Source organism: Drosophila kikkawai, chromosome 2L (assembly GCF_030179895.1).
Source record: "Drosophila kikkawai strain 14028-0561.14 chromosome 2L, DkikHiC1v2, whole genome shotgun sequence".
Taxonomy (NCBI): Eukaryota; Metazoa; Arthropoda; class Insecta; order Diptera; family Drosophilidae; genus Drosophila; species Drosophila kikkawai.
Window position 1 is genome coordinate 29,399,910 of NC_091728.1, and position 20,852 is coordinate 29,420,761.

Genomic DNA, 20,852 nt, shown 5'->3' on the forward strand with positions numbered 1-20,852 from the left:
ACGCTAATCCCCCGAATTTGTGCAACGCTACACCCAGAGTATGTCAAAACCCATAGGATAACTTAAAAAGCCTAAGGGGCTGTGGACACATTATTAAAAAAAATTAAGAAAAATATTTGATCGAAAATAACCTGGGTGCACAACTGTAACATTTTACTTTTTTTACACTTGGCTTAAGCATATGTTTCTCCCTCAATCGAATGACTTTAAATTTTTTTGAAACATAGTGTATACACATACCAACAAAACAAGACTAAGATTTTTAGAATCTTTACATAAGAACAGAAGTTCGAGTATTGAACTCGTGTTACAGTTTTGCTCGTCAGTGTATATAATGCTAAAAATTAGCTGCGAACACCTCCACAGGGGTCCTGACCTCAACCCAATTGAACATTTATGGGATCTAATATAGAAAAGGATCCGGAAACACACAATAACATCTAAAAAATTTTAATTTGAAATTTTTATGGGGTGTACGCAAAAATATACGGTTGAGTGTATGTGCAGTGAAACTTATTTGGTAACATATTTATTAGTTATAGATAAATCCTTGCCATCATATATAATGCCTTCATAAAAAAACTTCCTATTTGAGCGACATTGAGGACCGCATTTTGTAGAACCGCAACAACGGCATGCATACCAGCAACCATCACATTCATCATTCATACAGTCGCCTGAAATGAAAAGCAATATTTATCATATTTTGTAATTATAGTGGAACACTTACAGATGTCCAATCCGTTGGAGCGAATGTTTCCATATTCGTCGTATGCGCTATTTTTCCCGTAGAAGGTTCCTTTTTTTTTTGTTTTGCGTTTATTCTTATCCAAATCTATTATACTCTGCTCAATTGACTCGCACTTTTTTTTTTGTCTTTGTCGCAAGTTTCGTCGAATAGAATAGTCAGGATCTTTATCTGAGCTCATGATTATCTGAAAATATAAAATCATTTTTTAATGTTTTTGAATGCAAGTTTGCAGATCTTAATTATTTACAAATAGGTAAAAGCCACAATAATTCATAAATTGTGCGGGTACCTAGTACTTTCTGTGTGATTAGAGGTGGAAAAACATCGATAAAAACATCGAGGCGTTTATGTTTTAAATTTTTTTGGAGACATCGATATTAGTTGGTGACTATCGATGTTTTTGATTCATCACTAAAATATATTTATAAATTAAATAATATTTATATTTAAAGTTTATTAGATATTAAACTGATGGTGTAGGCAACGACGGTAGATGTGTGGCAATGAGGAACGTCGTAAGTATTCATAGAAAAACTAAAATTCCTTGTCATTTAATTCATTTAAAATTAGTGCGGATAAATTCTGCCGCAATCTGTGCCTTTTGCTGTTGTACAACAGCCAAAATAGTTGGTAAATGCTCCATTTCAAATTTCCAACTGCCAATTCGACAGCCTTTGTTTACGTTTTCATGAGCCACAGCTGATCGATCAGCTGTTCGGATGTTGAATGTGCTTTAATGTTGTGTGGGAACACGAGTTTCACATTTGTGAAAAATCCCAAACGTTCCTCACAAATGTGCTGTGTGGGAAGACAGTATTAAATCGTTTTATTTTTTGAATATATAAATAATTTGAATTTAATTCAGTGGAATCTGTAGCTATATTTCAATAATAACTTATTTTTAATTAATAACTAATTGTTGTTTCATTTATTGTGTATTTTTGTTGAGCCGCAAATGCAGTGCATTTCCCACTTAGTGCATTTGTGTGGAACAGTTGGCATTTTTCACAAATGCGAAACTCGTCTTACCACAGAGTTTGCATCTGCACCCTCATTACAGCTGATCGATCAGCTGTGCCCCTTCCAAAACGTAAGCAAAGATGACTGAGGCGGCCTATGTGGGAGAAATTAATAGTTAATCAACTATTACGGCTGTTTAATTTAATTTTTTTTATGATTTTTCTGTAACTGATAGTAACTACCCTGTAGTACTGGAGGTGGCGATTGGCCTTGCGTAGTTGCTTACTTCGTCGGTTACTATATGGGTACTTACTACGGTAAACGAGCTGCGAACCAGCTACTAGCTGGAAGTAATGGAAGTACTTACATGGGACCCCATGGAATGGTCGGTAATGTAAGTACTTACATGGGACCCCATGGAATGGTCGGTTATCTAAGTAGACAAAAAAAAATCTGGGATAAAGTAGTGCTCAAAATCAAGTGGGCATGATTTCGAGCTTAGGTCGGTTATTAAATTACTTATATTAATGTATAAATCTTATTAAAAGCCACTTATAAACTTACTTTTCCTAGTTCCCGGTCGGGATTCGAACCCATGTCTCAGAAATCACAGACCATCTGCTTACCAACTGGGCCACTGAGTCAAATCAAAAGCTAATGTCGGGAACCCGACATATATTTTTGCTCTTTCCTTCAAATTGTATGTATTCGGGTTCCCGACGTTAGCTTCTGATTTGACTCAGTGGCTACAGTACTACAGGGTATGAGCAAATGCCTCGAAGATAGTCAGGCCTGCTCCGGTAATCGAAAACGGCAAGATTTTTTCGTTTTCGTTTTTGAAAACGAGAAATTGGTGTTCCTGTAATCGAAAACGAAACATTTTTTCGATTTGAAAAACGGGCACCTTTTTCTAGCCGGAATGAAAAGTAAATGGCTTTTTTATATGAAATCAGATCTTATTTACAAAAGGAAAAAAAAGGATTACTCAGTGGTCTATTGATGTTTATTCCACACCACCACAAGATCATTCTGGCACGTAGTTATTAAAAAAAAAAAATATTTCTGACCCCACCTCAGATTTGACAACAAAATTTTTGCCGTGTTCAACCAGTTTTCTCGTTTTGGCGATAGGTCGATAAGTTCACAGCAAAAAATTTATCGCCAAGGTTGCCATATTGTCGGTGGAATGAAAAAACCAGATAAAAATACGTATAAAATATAAATGAATACATTAATAACTTTAAAGGACCGCCAAAATGTTTGTTTATAAATAATGATATTTAATGTGATTACATAAATGGTCCAAATATACCAAATAATTATTTGAGACCACCGGAATTAAAGCTGTGAAAAGTGTGGCAGCATCTTAGATGACGAGATTTACTTAACTCTAGCATTTTTTGCCTTTTTCTGGCTAATAAAAAGAGCAATTGTAAATATAATAGGCAGTACTTTACGTTGTTTGCCTATTACCAAAAACACAAGTTAGCTGCTTGGGCAGTGAGAAACGATGAGAAAACAAAACGTTCCGATAGCAGAAATTTGCCGAAAACCGGAGCAGCTAAAAACGAAAACGGTTCGTTTTCGTCCAAAACGAAATCGAAAAAATTTTACGATTACCGGAGCAAGCCTGAGTTTGTATGGTGGTATAGGCTCCAAACGGACGGTGGATGCAGATGCGAGCTCTGTGGAAACACCCTATGATAATCCGCCTTTTTAAGGAAAGGAGTCGCCGCATTAAGTGCAACACTGTTTTATTAGGTGCCTGTTAAAAACAATTTACCATTTTTTGAGGTATACGTCTAACAACATCGATGTTGTGACGGTTAGGTCATTCCTCGGGGCTCAAGGATGGCCAGGGTTCGTCTCAGAAATTTATTTGTTGTCTGAGGTGGTTGCTGAAAGAGATGCCGACCCGGTCACAGAGGAGAACGCCGAGAAATATGCCGTAACTATTATTATTTGTTTATTGCCTCGAACATTACAACTGTTTGGATTGGATTTAGTCTGCTGCCGTGGGCAGTCGCTCTGGAACGCCGCACTTCAGGGTCAGGTACATCCCTCCCGCTCGGGTCGACAGTGTCGGTGAAACGCCGATGCGCGGATGCCCCTCAGATCTCCTAGAGTGAGAATAACTGGTGGAGGCCCTCAGGTCTGCCAGTTAGTGGACTAACTTGTTAGCGGAGACCCTGAGATCTTCCAGTTAGCGAGCAGATTTGTGGAGTCCCTAAGGTCTTCCAATCTTTAGGAGTTTGTAGAGGCCCTAAGGTCTTCTAAGATGGAGAATTTTGTAGAGGCCCTAAGGTCTTCTAAGATGAGAAGTTTGTAGAGGCCCTAAGGTCTTCTAAGATGAGAAGTTTGTAGAGGCCCTAAGGTCTTCTAAGATGAGAAGTTTGTAGAGGCCCTAAGGTCTTCTAAGTTTGTAGAGGCCCTAAGGTCTTCTAAATGAGAGAAGTGGTTAGAGGCCCTCAGGTCTTCTAAGATTGAGAAGTTGTCAGAGGCCCTTAGGTCTTCTAAGATTGAGAAGTTGCGTGAGGCCCTTAGGTCTTCTAAGATTGAGAAGTTGTTAGAGGCCCTTAGGTCTTCTAAGATTGAGAAGTTGTTAGAGGCCTCAGGTCTTCTAAGTTTGAGACGTTCACGGAGGCCCTAAGGTCTACCGAGATATATAGAGACTTATAGGGAGGCCCTTAGGTCTTCCAATATTGAGACGTACAGAGAGGCCCTAAGTCCTCCACAAGTTATAGACGTAAGATATGGTCGGGATCCCGACTATGGGTTACCGCTTACCACTATACCTTACTTAACCGTGCTCCTTGGGTGACTCCTTGCTGCTGGCTTCCCCTTAGCTCCTGTTAGAGGACTTGGCCGATCGCTGGCCGAAAACTGAATGCCTCCCAACGCTGGAGCTCGCCTTATATAGGGCTCCGGTGCGGCCGAGTGTGACCGACGCGCCCGGAGAAATTTGCCCTTAAGAGTGTGGCCAGATCCTCATTTGGGCCAGTGTGACCCTTTGCGCCTGATCGTGGCGCGCGCGCGCATTTAATTCAAATCTATTCCATATATTCATAGTTTCCTATTGTATAATCCATTATCATCCTTATTTTATATTTAATATATATCTATGTGCGCGTCTGTGCGTCAAAATGTTTTTATCGATGCATTGATGTTTTTCAAATTTTTTAAAAAATCGATGTTTTTTCGACAATCGTTGTATCTGTGCTTTTACTATTAAGAAAAAGAAAAGGCTTATACGGTCTTCCCACACAGCGCATCTGTGAGGAACGTTTGGGATTTTTCGCAGATGCGAAACTCGTGTTCCCACAGAGCTGCGTTAAAGTGCATCCGAATCTGAACAGCTGATCGATCACCTGTGGCTCATGAAAACGTAAACAAAGACTGTCGAATTGGCAGTTAAAAATTTTAAATGGAGCATTACCCTATTTTTGCTGTTGTACAACCGCAAAAGCACAGATTGCGTCAGAATTTATTCGCACTAAATTTAAATGAATTAAATGAGAAGCAATTTTAGTTTTTCTAATGATTTTTCTCTAACAAAGAGCAAATTCCCCGAAGAGTGTATATAGGTGGTATAGGCATCCGAAGTCTTTAAAATAAGGTAGAGGTAGGCGGTTTGTATTAAATAATAACAATTGGGGCAAGAATATACAGAAAAACACCAACAACTATTTTGGGCATGTTTGTACCTTTGGCGCCACTTTTTAAATTTCATTTTTCAATTGTTCCTCGCCAACTTTGCTTACATTTTTCGTAGTGTTGGTCAAATTTTAACTGTTAAGAAGAAGAAATCAGAGTTGCACGGACGGTGAATGCGCTTTGACGGTGTGTGGGAAGACCCTATTAGCGTATTTGTGTAGAACCGTTGGGATTTAAAAAAAAAAGTGAAACTCGTGTTCCCACAGAGCTGCGTTAAAGTGCATGCGCATCCAATAACAGCTGATCGATCAGCTGTGGCTCATGAAAACGTAAATAAAAATGGCTGAAGCTGCCGATGTGGGAGTAAAATTAATAGATTATCAATTATTTGGGCTGTTTAACAACAGCAAAACCACGGATTGCGTCAGATTTTATCCGCACTAAATCAAAATGAATTAGATGACGAGGAATTTGAGTTTCTGTTTTTTTCTCTAAAAAAGAGCAAATGCCCCGAAGGGTGTGTAGAGGTACGCGTTTTATATTAAATAGTATAAATTGAGGACACTTTTGGGCAAGAACATACATAAAAAAACGCCAACACTATCTTGGGCATGCCTTTAGCTTTGGCGCCACATTTTAAATTCCATATTTCATTTGTTCGTCGCCAAGTTTGTTTACATTTTCGTAGTGTTGGTCTAATTTTCACTGTTAAGAGAAGAAAACAGAGTTGCAAACCATCGCCTATCGCCAACTAACCGTGGTTAGATTTAGGTGCGTTCAAACGTTGGTCCAAAATAAGAAATTCGGAACGGCAAAACCTTATGGGCAGTTAGTTCAACAGACGGTGGATGCGCTTTGACGGTGTGTGGGAAGACCCTATAAAAAGGAATCAGAGTTGTACTGAAAAACTATCGCCAACAAACCGTGGTTAGATTTAGATGCGTTCTAACGGCGGTACATTTGAGAAAATTCGGAATGGCAAAACCTTATGGACCGTTTGTTCAACGGACGGTGGATGCGCTTTGACGGTGTGTGGGAAGACCCTATTAGTTATAAGTTATCTTAGTTTATTCTTATGACGCCAATTGAATAAATATTTTGTTTTATTTTTAACTAGAGGACTCGGACTTTGTCTCGCCCCAATTTCACGACTTCATATAACCCCAGAATAATAATAGAACACTGGTAATTCAGAGCAAAATGTGCGCATGTGGTAAGCCACGCTTCTGCCACTCAACCGAGTACATCCAATAACGAACTGCGCCAGAAACCTTCTGCTTAACAATGTAATCCATAAGTACTGTGATCTTTTGCTTGAATACTCGTGCAGTGATGTCAGGTCGATCACTGGATGTTTGTCCTGGAAGCAACAGATTGCTAATTTCGGACCCTTTCGGATTGCATGTGAACGTGATGAATAAATCCGGGCGCCGTAATTCCGGACATACGTCATCGCTTCTTGAGCGTACTCATGCATATGGAGCGGGCTTCCAACATAAGTAGCTGGTAGAATGGTCAAACAACCGATGTTGGCCGCGTGTCCTTTATATACTGGATATACTCGTCTGAGCGCAACTTCGACTGATTAAAACGAATGAAATTGAGACGTTCCGTTTCTACTTCAACGTACATGTCGACACAGTACTGTTGAAACAAACGGCGGTATCTTAACAGATGATTGTCAACATCTAGTCGAATCATCAATCGATACGCATAAAAATTCATAGAGTTGGTCATCTTCTTATTATTCGTTTCTTCTCCTAGAATTTGAATTCAAACTTAGTTGTAGAATCAAAAAACAGTGATGACTTGTAAACAAACCTGAAGTTGGATTGACCATCTTTATGTTGAGTGATACCCATCTTCTCCACGACAGAACATCAATGGGTATTGAAGAGCATCATATAACCGATGAGTCTCATAAACTCGCTGCACTTGGCCATTATCCCGACGCTTAAAAACAATATCGCGTGATTCCACATTCTCGCCAACAATCACCACTGCGACTTCATTGATAGTGGAAGCACTAAATTGTCTTGCATGGCTACCAGTGGGTCTTTTGTCAGCGCTGATAATGAATTTGTGTTCGTCATAATGCATTATATCCAATGCGGTTTTGAACAATCCGACCAATTCATTATGCTCATGGAGAAGATTTTGCAATCGTTCGATAATTTCACGTTTAGTTGCAGTAAAAATTGCACAGCGGTGATTTAGTTCAACTGCCGAATCACCAATGAAATAGATCTGAATGAATTTATGGTCTTTGTTTTGTGTGGTAACAAAGCGCTCGGTGGCGAATTTTCCCTTGAATATGAATGTTGGGATGCAATTTCGAAAAAATGGGAGTTGTTCATTTTGATAATAAAAAGACGCCATTACCTAATAACCTGGATTGTAGCCTGATTGTTGAACAACCTCGGCTTCAAATGACGTCATTTGAAAGCATCCGTTATATTTTTGTGCAAGCTTTAGGAAACTGTTTGATTGGGCTGAATTTCCATATAGTAGCGAATACAATGGCTCTGGTGGATGAGCTAAAACGGCAATTTAATTTTTCCACCTGCACAGCAAAAGCCGGGGGTTCCAACCGAAACTTCAGGGCATTGCAATGCTGACATACGACAGACAATGAACCAATAACAACGCAGCTAAAATCTTTGTAGAGTGTTTCAGAATTGTATGCGAATGCAGCGCGATTCAAGTTTTTATTTGCGGTTCGTCTTTCTCTATTATTTTGTCGGGGTTGAGGTGATCTTTGTGGAGCGCGAAGCTGTGCCATTTGGGCACGTATCGATGCATTTATTTCTGTACGTTCCTCTTGCGTCCGACTATTACGGGAATTCTGAATACTTATTGCATTGCGTGAACGCGTTCCAAGTTTTGATCGTCTAACAGCAGGCACTATTTCCAATTGTTTAAGCTCACTTTGGTAATGCTTCTATGTTAACTAGATTTTTTTTTTAATATTTTTATACCGTTTTATCGATACACAATTTCAAAGCAGCTATGATCTTTGTAGGGTTTTTCAGAATTTTACATACAACAGTGTGTACATCTGTTGAGCCGCTAGCGACTTGTCCGGTAGGTTTTCCAAAATTTTCTTATGTAATAACCTTCTTCTGGCAATTACAAACAACTGAAAAAATGTGAGGCAAATCCGCCAACCGTTCTCTTGTGGTGCGATTAGTAACATTTTTTGTCCATAAGTGTAAATTTCAAATTAAAAAAAAAAAAATAGTTTATTAATATTTTAAAACTTTGATATATAACGATAGTTTCAAACCCGATTCTTCCTACGATAGCGAAACGTATCATTTGCGTTCACCAAAACACACTTGATCTCTTATTACTGACGCTCCACTGATATGTTTTTCTGCTGTTCGCATCCAATAAAAATTTTCTGGAAACGAAACATTTTTTCTTTTTATTGGTTTTTTGAGAACATTGACAATCTAAAGGTATTTTTCTTTAAAACATTAATCTTTGCTAACATTGATGTTTCTCCACATCTATGGTAGAGGCTAACAAAATCAGTTAAAAAAGGAAAGAAAGTTTTACATTCATAGCTTAACATATTTCTTTACATCTGCCAATTGTTTGTATGATAGCTATATTAAAAATCGGTACTCCGATTTCAAAAGATTCAAACCGAAATTTTGAGCTGACACAAGAGTGCCATATCTGAAAGTTATATTTTCATTTTTTTTTGTCACATATTTTCCGGTTCTTCCTATTGCATCTATATTATATAGTCGTCGTAGTGAGAACAGTCAGAAGACTATCTGCAAATTTTCATATAGATATCTTAAATATTATGGGACTAGTTTGAGTAGAAACGTACACACGACCACGGTTAGATCATCTCGGCTGTTGACGGTGATCCGGAAAATATATAATTTATTAGGTCATAACGGTCTTCTCTGCGTTCCGTACCTCTGACTAAAATTTTAATACGCTGAAAGTGTATAATTAAGAAGAAGTAGGCATTTTATTTTAGATATAAGCCATTTTTAGACATATAGCCGCACGAATATACGCCAACGAGTTTCTTTGGCGCCATATTTCAAATTCCATATTTAATTGCTTCTCGCTATCTTTGTTTACTTTTTTTGCATTGAATGCTCCAATTTTTACTGTTAAGAAGGAGAAAAGGGAGTTGTGTTACGGAACTTCACCTGGTAATCTTGGGCTAGCTCAGGATGACCAGAGCGAGTTCAAGCCAATGCCCGCAGTCCGCACAATTAAATAACAAAAACAACGGTCGTCTCGGAACTATCACCACTAACAAGAACTCACACATAAATAATCAACAAGATTGGAAGACAATTTCGGGACGGAATTGGTAGCTTTGATGGATCCGCCTCGACGCGCCAACTATCCTGTGATGCCTCCTGGTCATCGAGGGGCGAACGGAGCCTATTCCATGCGGTCTGGCGACCGACTCAGCGACTCTGTTTAATGCGATTAGATTTTTATTTTAATTATTATTATTTTATATAATTTTCAGTCAATTCTTTTTTTAAAGTTAGCAGATTAAAGTGAGGTTTTGTTTTGGTTTTTTCCCATTTGCAAAGTTTGAGGTTGGGTTGACCCATGGTTAAATATTTTCATCTAGCCTACTCGAGGCCCGCCGAGATTTTATATGCACGTGGCCTTTTGGCCACGTTCGACTCGCTGGCCACTAGTTGCGGTTTCACTTGTTACACCCACACGTAGCACGTAGGGAAAGGTTGGTGCTCCGTCGCTGGTCCTGGGCCGGCCGTGTCCCAAATCCTAGTGGTCTCCGTTATGTCAGCGTAGCACAATCGTGTGCTCTCTCGCTCTCTTTGATGCATAGCCTGGTCATTTGACCATTTTTCGTGGTAAGTTTCTTGTTGATGTGTGTGTCTGCGATAAATAAAAACACGGGCACTTTTTCGGGGCTTTGCGCGACGTGCGTCGGATATATTTATTCGTAGGAGAAGTAAATTGGTACTAACAATACAAAGAAACTTAAGCCTTAGTTTGGGAGAGCTAGAGAGGCTGGTAGCGGGATCACACTGCCTCTTCAAAAAAGAAATAGGCGCCCTTTTGGCGTGAACATTCTCCCCGACTGTGACAAGTAAAACAGCTGTGGACGCTTGTGCAATTATGGAGTAGATGACCTCTTGCAAAGCAATTTAAGCACAACTGCTTTTTTTGAATATATGAGGTGCGATTTTCAATCATCATTTGGAGGAAGCCGACAGCCAGACGGAAAGGAATTATGGGGCGCAGGGCATTGAACTTGAGCTGCTTTAGAAGAGATCGTATCGATCTGTGCCACGAACTTGGCGGCACACCTTTCGTAAATAAAATAGGAATACTCGTATTTTGTCTTAATAGTAGGCAAGGTGTCCGCCGCGCCCTCTAAGCCATCTGAAATTAGCTCTGAATAAGCTTCGTACTCTTTCTCGACCTTATCCTATAGCGCTCGGACTTGGTCGAGACGAATTTGACATGTATATTTGGATGGAGTGCGGGCTGCTGAATTGCAGGCTCTTGACTCGAAGTGACTCAGACGGTCACAGATCAAAGTAAATCTGTTCAAAATGGAAGAAGTCATTTTGGAGATATTTATTTAAAAACCTGTAAATATATGTTTTGAATTATTTATTGCCTCTGCGCACCTGATTTGATTCGGAGCATATCGTTAAAAAACACTCTCTAGCCGGTCCGAGGTAAAGATATGGCTTTTAAATGGCAGAAATCTTTAATTTTTTTGATATAAATAAATAAATAATTTTTAAAGTTTACTAAATAAGTAAAAATGGCCGTTCAAAAATCCTCCATCTGAACCCTCCCCGAGGGTGCCGGCTGGGCAATGGGCACTATATTACCCCGGACACGGGTAATGCATCGCTGCTTGCCCCGTCCGCGATAATGTCTAGTGTCTAGCAAAGGCCACGGTTCAACTCCTTCTGCCCTAAAAAGCCTAAGGAAGTGAGCCGTTAGCCATGGGTGGAAGTGCCTGGTGGAAGGCATAAAACGCAAGTGGGCGGTACCCCCATAAAAGATACCATTCTGGAGGGTTTGAATGATAAAACCAGGGCTGATATGTCAGCCCAAACGTCGGTGGAAGGCGTGACCGCTACCACCGGCGGGCACGGGGAGAGCAATCCTCTCTGCGTGTCGCCAGCGCACAGTAGCGCCTCTCGAACAAAAGCCGTTGCAAAAATCGAAAAAATCATAATCGCAAAATCGATTTAAACTATAAGAAATCGACAGAGAATTTCCCAAGGATTCCAAATCTGTAACCAAACAAATTTTCAGACTTTTTTTGAGGAAGATATGAGCATTCAAAGTCGAAATTGTTTTCCGTGTATGCGTCATACAACAAAAAATAGGTAAATTAGTCGACTTTCAGGTAATATTACACAAAAACTACATAACCAATGGTCTTGATTTTTTTTTAAGTGACAGGGTATTCATTACCTCTTATTCAAATTAAAAAAACGGTAGTTTCGTGTGGGCTTGTACAGGTAAATCGCTACCTGCCAGGTGTCCATTTTTTCACCTTTTTCTGGCTAAAGTAGTCTATAACTTCTGAAGCTGCCCAGAGCCGGCGACTACACTATGACTACGCACTGCGTGTATCTTCCCTGAATCAGAATCCGTTTAGAAAGTCTGCGTCCAGCTGCGACTCTGGCATTGCGAAGCAAAACACTGAAACAACTCAGGGTAAAATATACCAAAATACCGACACAATTTCATACAAACCAACAAAAAATACTAACTGTAGCGCTCACGGTTCTGTGGCGGTTAACTTAGACTAAAAAAAATGTTTTTTTTTTCAGTTTTCAAATTATTTTTATTTAAGCAAATACATTAAAATAAAGATAAAAAATTAAATAAAAAATATTTAAAAAAAATTGTCTTCATTGAGAAAAAAATATTTCTTCACTTTGATACGCTTTAAAAGGGCGAATGAGTGGACGTGGCAGATTTTCCAATACATATGTAAATTTTACAACAATTACCTGTCAAATGGCGTTTAAATTATTTGGTTATCTTGTTTTGTTCAAAAGTTATGATTTTTGCAACGTAAAATGAGAAAAGGCGCTACTGTGCAGCTGTTACACCTCTGATGTGATGGGAGCAGGTCATGTCAGTTGCAACGCTACTGCCGAAAAAAGTACGCAGGGGAAATTGAGCCGCTCACGTGCCATAGTCGATACAGACTCGGACCTTGAGAGCGTGCAGCTTCTCCACTCACAGAAACCAGGCACCAGCTCCCAGCGCAGGGACGGGAATGAAGGCCAAGGCGCTGTACAAGGCTTCCCTCCGCATCCAGGATCGGCTCCAAGAAAAAGCCGCCCTATCCCCAGAGGAGAAGGCAAAGCTTACCTGGGCTGAGGAGAAAATCGCTGAGGGGAGGCTTCACTCCCCCATATGAGTTCGACTCGCGGATTCGCCAACAAGGTGGAGGAGACGCTTGCCAACAAAAGGCCACGCTCAACCGAAAGCGCCTCTATGGACGCACCGGGGAGCAAGTGGCAACGCGGGCTTAAGGAGGCAGGCCCTCCCCAAATGGCGAAAAGCCCAAAAAAAAAAAACCGCAAAAGTCAGTGAGACGACACAAGCGATGAAGCCGGCAAAATGACCGAGGCGCAGTGGAAGATGGTGCACGCGCGGCTCGTTGAGTCATGCCCACCTTCGATGGCGCTGGGTGGCTAAATGGGGTCAAAATCCTGAAGTGCATGGATGACCCGACGAGAAAGTGGCTGACGCAATCGGTCTGCCAGTTGGAGGCGCTGTGGGAGGGAGCTAAGCTAGAGGTGATGGACCGGGAGCTAATCCCATCCACTCCAAAAGCGAAGGTACTCTTCCCCATCGCAATCCAAGCGGACCGGGCGCTGAAGCTGCTGCAGCGTCAGAACCCGGATATCCCAACCGCGGACTGGAAGGTTCTGCACGTTGCGGCCCCATCACCCAAGGAGTGCAGTCTTCCAAAGAAACAAGGAGGCAGAGGACATCCTTTATCCCAGATATGGGAAGATGGCGTGGGGCATGGGTAGCGTATACCTACGCCTTAAAAAGTGCCACCCCGGGGATAATGATGCTAACAACCTGAAGGCAGATGTGGTAGAGAAGGACCTAGGTCTGGAAACCATTGTGGATGCCGACCGGGAAATGACGCTGGATGAGTCCGACGAAGGAGAGGACGGTGACCTGACCGTAGTAGTCAACCCGTCGTATGGAGATAAGCCCAGTACCCATGACACTCAGAGTGCTGCAGCTCAACCTCCATAAGAGCAAAGTTGCGTCGGCAGAACTCCTCATAGCCATGGAGCCAGGATCCGCCGACATAGCTTTGGTCCAGCAGCCATGGATCGCCTCAGGCAATGCCATCGCCGGACTGAAGTCCGCAAATTACAATTTGCTCCATCCACCAACGGTAAGCAGGAATATAACCGCCGGACTTGTATTGAAGGGTCAAAACGCTAACCTTTTGTCTCACTACAGCTCTGATGACCTGACCGTGGTGATGCTAGAGAGCGGGAAAAAGCGCTTTTTGTAGCTTCCTTCCGGCACACGGCAGGACGGCCCCACCAGAAGAACTCATGAGCTTGGTAGATGCCAGCCCGAAGGACCAGCAACTGCTCGTGGGTGCAGACGCCAACGCGCACCACTGCGTTTGGGGGAGCCCCGACATAAACGACAGAGGTGAGTCCCTCTTAGACTTTATACTCTCAACCAACCTATAGCAAACGTGGGGGAGGAACACACCTATGTAGGTCCCACCTCCTCAAACGTGCTAGATCACAGTTCCAATACGCATTCGAACACTCTCCAAAACAATCAGTCTTCAGGAACCCCCGGAATACTAACTGGGGAAAGTTCAAAGAGACTATCGCGACACGGCTCACGATCTCTCCGGGCATAGTAGAATCCGCGGAAGACATAGAATAGTCCCTAGAGACCCTCTTTAAAGAACTGCTGGATGCGTACCACGCATCATGCCCTATATCGGACACGAGAAAGAGGACCAGGCCACCCTGGTGGAATAAGAACCTTTCACTCCGACGCAACAAACTCAAAGAATTCTTCAAAATCGCCAAGCAGGCGAAAGAAGATATCATCAATGAGGAATACAAAGCCCTACTTAGGGACTACAAAAAGGAAATACGCAAGGCGCAGAGAAACTCATGGAGAAACTTCTGCTCCAATATAGAGACTGCCCCGGAAACGGCTAGACTCCGAAAGCTGCTATCGAATCAGCCAACCATACAGAGCCAGCTCAAACGCGACGACTGACAGTGGACTGAGGGCAGCGAAGAGGCCCAAACAGCACTAATGCATGCGCATTTCCCAGGATGCACTGAGGTACCCGATGCAAATAAGCACCAGGACCTAGCAACTGGGCGAGGCGGCACTACATTCGTTGGTAGCCACCATTGAGAGAGCCCTAAACAATAAGGAGTATGCACTTGGAGTGTTCGTGGACATATCCGGGGCATTCAACAACGTTAGCACGGACGCAATAATGGATCGCCTAGAAGCGACCAACTCATCCCCCGCTATCAACTTGTGGATAAAAAATCTTCGAAGTTGCCGGCGGGTACAATCAGATTGGGGCCCCGCTTCCATGGTGAGAGAAGCGCACAGAGGCACGCCGCAAGGTGGGGTTCTGTCGCCCCTCCTATGGAATCTGGTGGTAGACGACCTAATCAAGAGATTCGAGAGGAAAGCACCAAAGATAACAGCTTATGCGGATGACATAAGCATAATTATCACGGGAGTCTGTCCATCGACCCTCAGCTCGATCATGGAAACAACACTTAGGGAGATATGTGAGTCGGCGGAGAAGGTAGGACTCAATATCAATGCGGAGAAGACGGACCTTATTCTCTTCACCAAGAGATACAAGGTGCCACAATGGATCCCCCCGAAAAATAACAAAAACCAGGCCCTGAAACACAAGTCAAATACCTCGGCATTGTACTTGACAGCAAGCTGACGTGGAAGGCAAATGTAGTAGAGAGGGTAAAAAAGGCGACCATAGCGCTATATGCATCTAAAAAGATGCTTAGCAGCACATGGGGCCTCTCACCCTAATGCATTGGGTCTACATATCGGTGGTGCGTCCGACTCTGCTGTATGGAGTCTTAGTGTGGTGGCAAGCCACGGAGAAGAAAACGTATAATAAGCTTATGGAGAGAATCCAGCGGCAGGCACTGCTCTGCATATCAGGGACGCTGAGGTCAACCCCCACCAAAGCACTCGAAACCATAATCGGTATATATCCACTAGATATCCAAGCGCAACTTACAGCAGGAAAGGCGGCACAACGTCTGGTTGCATCAGGAAACTGGTCGCTACAAGGTTTCGGGCACAGTTCAATTGGTCGACACATGAGCAGTACATCTGACTACATGATACCCAAAACGTGCCCACATGTAAACACAACAGTATTCATGGGACCAAATGATTGGAAGTCAAGCCAGGACCATGCTCAATACCTCAATATATACACCGACGGCTCCAAGATGGAAGGAGGAGTTGGAGCGGGCATATACTGTTCAGACCCTGAAATGAGGCTGTCGTATAAGCTACCAAGCTACTGCAGTATATTCCAGGCGGAAGTATTCGCCATCAGAATAGCAGCAGAGCTTGCGCAGAGCATAAACCGTCCACATGAGGCGGTCAATTTGTTCGTAGACAGTCAAGCGGCGATAAGATCCATGCAATCATCAGCGGTCAGTTCCAAAAATGTACTGGCAAGCAGGGAGTCACTAGATAGCCTGAGCACGACTAAGTCAGTGAGGATCTACTGCGTTCCCAGCCACCAAGGCATAGACGGTAACGAAGCCGCGGACGAACTTGCAAAGGAAGGCGTTGGACTGGCGAGTGAAAGAACAGAAAACTTCCCTATCTCCCTAAGAACGCTCCAAAGCGAGCTAGAGAGACGGGCTGACGCAAGCGCAAAAAGCAGGTGGAGGAGTAATTCCGCAACCTGCAGGATATCAAAAATCATGTGCAAAGACCACAACGAGAAACTCACCCACTACGTGCTGCATCTTCCGCGGAAGGACTGCAGAATGTTAGTGGGTATTCTTACAGGTCACTGCCTGTCTGCTGCACATGCAGTCAAGCTGGGTATGACCGACAACGCCAAATGCCGGAAATGTGATGAATCCGAGGCAATCGAAACCTTGGAGCATCTCATTTGCAAATGTCCGGCCCTAACGAGGGGAAGAATGGTCGCCTGCAGCATGGCTGGGAATATTCCATCTAGTCCTGGTGCTTTTATCCTCGCAAAGGAGTCTATAGCCCAGAGGATTCTACTAGAGGATATTAGATCTTTTGGGAGATGCTCTACTCCAGTTGCTAGGTCCTGGTGCTTATTTGCATCGGGTATCTCAGTGCATCCTGGGAAATGCGCATGCATTAATGCTGGCCTCTTCGCTGCCCTCAGTCCACTGTCCGTCGTCGCGTTTGAGCTGACTCTGTATGATTGGCTGCTTCGATAGCAGCTTCCGGAGTCTAGCTGTTTCCGGAGCAGTCTCTATTAGTGCTGGAAAAACATCGATGTTTGCTTACATCGATGTTTGTGAGTACTTTCATAAAAAACATCGATTAATAATCGATGTTTATAAAAAAGGAAATCTATTTTGTTCTGCCTAAGTTTATTTGATATTATTTAGGAAATGGTGTTGACTGCTCATCGCTGGAGTGTTTGGATAAATTAATACAAATAAAGCTTGAACTCCAAAGCAATTGCTGCCTGCTCGGCATTCCGGCTTGAAAAAAAAACCCAGTTTTTTGATCTAGTATGCCAATTTTGCCATCTTGCTCGGTTTTCAAGTGACAGTTAAAACTAATCGATGTTTAACGAGTAAACATCGATGTTGGACGATTTTTTAGAAACATCGATTGTATCGAATAAACATCGATGTTTGTTCCAGCACTAGTCTCTATATTGGAGCAGAAGTTTCTCCAGAGTTTCTTTGCGCCTTGCGTATTTCTTTCTTGTAGTCCTTTAGTAGGACTTTGTATTCCTCATTGATGATATCATATTTCGCCTGCTTGGCGATTTTGAAGAATTCTTTGAGTTTGTTGCGTCGGTGTGAAAGGTCCACCAGGGTGGCCTCTCGTATCCGATATAGGGCATGATGCGTGGTACGCATCCAGCAGTTCTTTGGAGAGGGTCTCTAGGGACTTTTCTATGTCTTCCGCGGATTCTACTATGCCCGGAGAGATCGCGAGCCGTGTCGCGATAGCCTCCTTGAACTTTCCCCAGTTAGTATTCCGGGGGTTCCTGACTGATTGTTTTGGAGAGTGTTCGAATGCGTATTGGAACCGTATGTACTTATGATCTGAGAAGGATGGTCTCTCAAGGACTCTCCATTCTGATACCAAAGTCCCCTTACCAGAGTAAGATCTAGCACGTTTGAGGAGGTGGGACCTACATAGGTGTGTTCCTCCCCCACGTTTGCTATTCCCAGGTTGGTTGAGAGCATAAAGTCTAAGAGGGACTCACCTCTGTCGTTTATGTCGGGGCTCCCCCATACGCAGTGGTGCGCGTTGGCGTCCGCACCCACGAGCAGTTGCTGGTCCTTCGGGCTGGCTTCTACCAAGCTCATGAGTTCTTCTGGTAGGGCCGTCCTGTCGTGTGCCATGTAGCAGGAAGCTACCAAAAGGCGCTTTTTCCCGCTCTCTAGCATCACCACGGTCAGGTCATCAGAGCTGTAGTGAGACATAAGGTTAGCGTGTAGACCCTTCCGTACAAGTACGGCGGTTCTATTCCTGCTTACCGTTGGTGGATGGAGCAAATTGTAATTTGCGGACTTCAGTCCGGCGATGGCATTGCCTGAGGCGATCCATGGCTCCTGGACCAAAGCTATGTCGGCGGATCCTTGCTCCATGGGTATGAGGTGTTCCGCCGACATGAATTAAATGACAAGGAATTTTAGTTTTTCTAATGATTTTTCTCTAACAAAGAGCAAATTCCCCGAAGAGTGTCTATAGGTGGTATAGCCATCCAAAATCTTTAAAATAAGGTAGAGGCAGGGGGTTTATATTAAATAGTAACCATTGGGTACATATTGGGGCAAGAATATACAGAAAAAACGCCAACAACTATTTTGGGCATGCTTGTAGCTCTGGCGCCACATTTTAAATTCCATTTCTCATTTGTTCCTCGCCAAGTGTGTATACACTTTCGTAGTGATGGTCAAATTTTCAGAGTTGCACCGAAAAACTATCGCCAAACAAACCGTGGTTAGATTTTAATTCGTTCTAACGGCGGTCCATTTGGTAAAATTTGGAACGGCAAAACCTTATGGACCGTTTCTTCAACGGACAGTGAATGCGCTTTGACGGTGTGTGGGAAGACCCTATTATGGACCGTTTGTGCAACGGACGGTGGATGTGCTTTGACGGTGTGTGGGAAGACCCTATTAGATACCAGTTTAGTTCTATAAAAGAAGTACTGCCCTAATGAACAAAAGTGGTAATGAGAATTTTTTTTTTGCTGGTTTCTAAACAGACCAATTTTTTTGAAAATTAGAAAACTGTTTATGGTGGAGAGCTTCTTGCGCTGCAAAATTAATTTAAATCAATTTTTTTTGTTATAATTTTTAAATTTGTAAACATTTGTACATAAGAAAAAATTAATTTATGGGTTTCTGCATACATTACAGCGTGAATACTTTAACTAGGAATTTATAAATGAATAGTTATACGCTGCGAACTGGGGCCTTTTATATTGTTTAAATGTTTTCGATCGGTGTGGCGGATTACAAAAATCAATTAGAAAAATTACGTATTTTATAATTTTACATTTTTATAATTTTTAGATAAATTTTGAAAATTATGTACACTTACAAACTGTTGATTGTGACAATTAATAATATTAATTACAACTTTCGTGATATTTTTCCACCGGTTCACTTTCAATGAAAGTACCACGTCGCTTGATTGACGACATGAAAATTAAATGTATTATTTCAAATCCAAGCTGCGGTCACACTGTGTGCTACGAGAGGTAATAAAAGCTAAAAAAGCACAGGCACTATACATATGGATGTCGAAATATACATGCATATGTACATAAGTTTTCTGCATATTGAAAGCAACATTTTATTCACTTCTGACTTGGTTGTAGATCTTTTAAACCTATAGAACTGAATTGTTAATATTGGGCTATATTCGAATTCTTGAGCACGTTTATAACCTTTTTATAAATAAATATACATATATATGTATTTACTTACATACTTACGTCGAAGTAATACATATGTACATATGTAAATAGTATAAAAAGCGATAACGGGAACCTTAGTTAATAATTTTTACACAAAGTCTTAAAGTCATACGTATGTATGTACTTACATACCCACATCTGTACATACATATGTACATATGTATGTATGGATGTGTGTGCATTAAGTTGTCGCGTCAATGCATAGCCTGTTCATTAGCCCTTCCGTACATTTGTTCATATGTACATATGTATGTATGTATGTATTACCCCCCAATAAAATATCCAGACTTCGACTTTAACATTAAATATGTACATACATATAAACCTCTGCTTACGTTTTTCGCTGCGAATCGAAAAAAGGTTTATTCTATTATATTAAAAGGTTACATATGAATATAGTACATCTGTAGTTTTATTAAACTATAAGACGGAAAATTAAATACATATGTACATACATACATCTGTACATAAGTATGAGCTATGTAAGTGCAAATGAATATATGTATTATAAGAATAAATAACTTATCCCCTTTACCAAAATAAGTCTCAACAGTCCGCTTACAAAAAATAAAATACCCTTGGAGGGTATTATAATTTTGGTTAGCAGTTTGCAACGCACTGAAGGAGTCATTTCCGACCCTTCAACGTAAAGCATACTTAAAAACCGCAATAATAAAAACAAGGAAGGAAGCTAACTTCGTTTCGCCAAAATTTGTATACCCTTGCACTTTCCAATAAGATCATTAAAAATCAATTCACTTTGGTCAAATAAAAAATAAAACTAATAGTAGATATGTTTGTACAAACATATATAAAACATGTACATATGTTTGTTTTTATATGTCGAAGAATTGTGTTTTTTTTCCGTCATTGTTAAACTAACCAGTTTTGTCCGTCTGCGCTGCCTAAATTCGTGAAAACCTCACTGAGTAACAGACTGTCTTCTGTGCTTGTTCTGTTACCACGTTCAACGCTCATTGCGCCAGCGCGCCGGCGACACTTGCCAATCTACAGGACCACGAAGATCCGAGAATGTCAAATAATTCTGTTGCCATTCTGAGCACATGCCTCAGCAAGACTGAGGAGTTTGCAACCAAGTCCAAAGGGTCGGAAATGTTTCCTTCACTGCGTTGTAAACTTCTGACTGAAATTATAATACCCTGCAAGGGTATAAAAATTATAACTTCGTTGTTTTTCAACGTATTTTAATCTACTTTGACACATTATAATGGTGAGAAGGGGGGTAATTATTTTTTT

The 20,852-nt window shown here is 41.7% G+C and overlaps 2 protein-coding genes and 1 long non-coding RNA gene across 7 annotated transcripts in view; 1 reads left to right on the plus strand and 2 right to left on the minus strand.

Annotated features, from left to right (window-relative positions):
• Positions 1-434: 434 nt before the first annotated feature.
• Positions 435-1,135, minus strand: LOC108072432 (ARL14 effector protein). Of its 2 annotated transcripts, none has more exons than XM_041776524.2 (3): positions 999-1,135; positions 731-935; positions 435-677 (listed from the first exon to the last, which is right to left on the minus strand). In XM_041776524.2, the coding sequence occupies exons 1-3, from the start codon at positions 1,023-1,025 to the stop codon at positions 514-516; spliced, it is 396 nt and encodes a 131-aa protein (XP_041632458.1). In that variant the 5' UTR covers positions 1,026-1,135; the 3' UTR covers positions 435-513. The 2 variants fall into 2 exon arrangements, with proteins under 2 accessions (XP_041632458.1, XP_017019046.2); XM_017163557.3 differs by having other exon boundaries at positions 1,041-1,080.
• Positions 1,136-9,230: 8,095 nt separating this feature from the next.
• Positions 9,231-19,289, minus strand: LOC138927981 (uncharacterized). The gene is made up of 3 exons (XR_011444449.1): positions 19,217-19,289; positions 9,665-9,819; positions 9,231-9,323 (listed from the first exon to the last, which is right to left on the minus strand). It is a non-coding gene; the product is annotated as an uncharacterized lncRNA (long non-coding RNA).
• MFS17 (Major Facilitator Superfamily Transporter 17) overlaps positions 19,283-20,852 on the plus strand; it is a 160,454-nt gene continuing 158,884 nt past the window's right edge. For 3 of the 4 annotated variants that reach the window (XM_070283829.1, XM_070283832.1, XM_041776522.2), the window contains exon 1: positions 19,284-19,376. The gene's annotated coding sequence lies outside the window, so the exon portion shown is untranslated. Of the gene's footprint in view, positions 19,377-20,852 lie in introns of all 4 variants that reach the window. The other variant, XM_041776519.2, reaches the window with a different exon arrangement.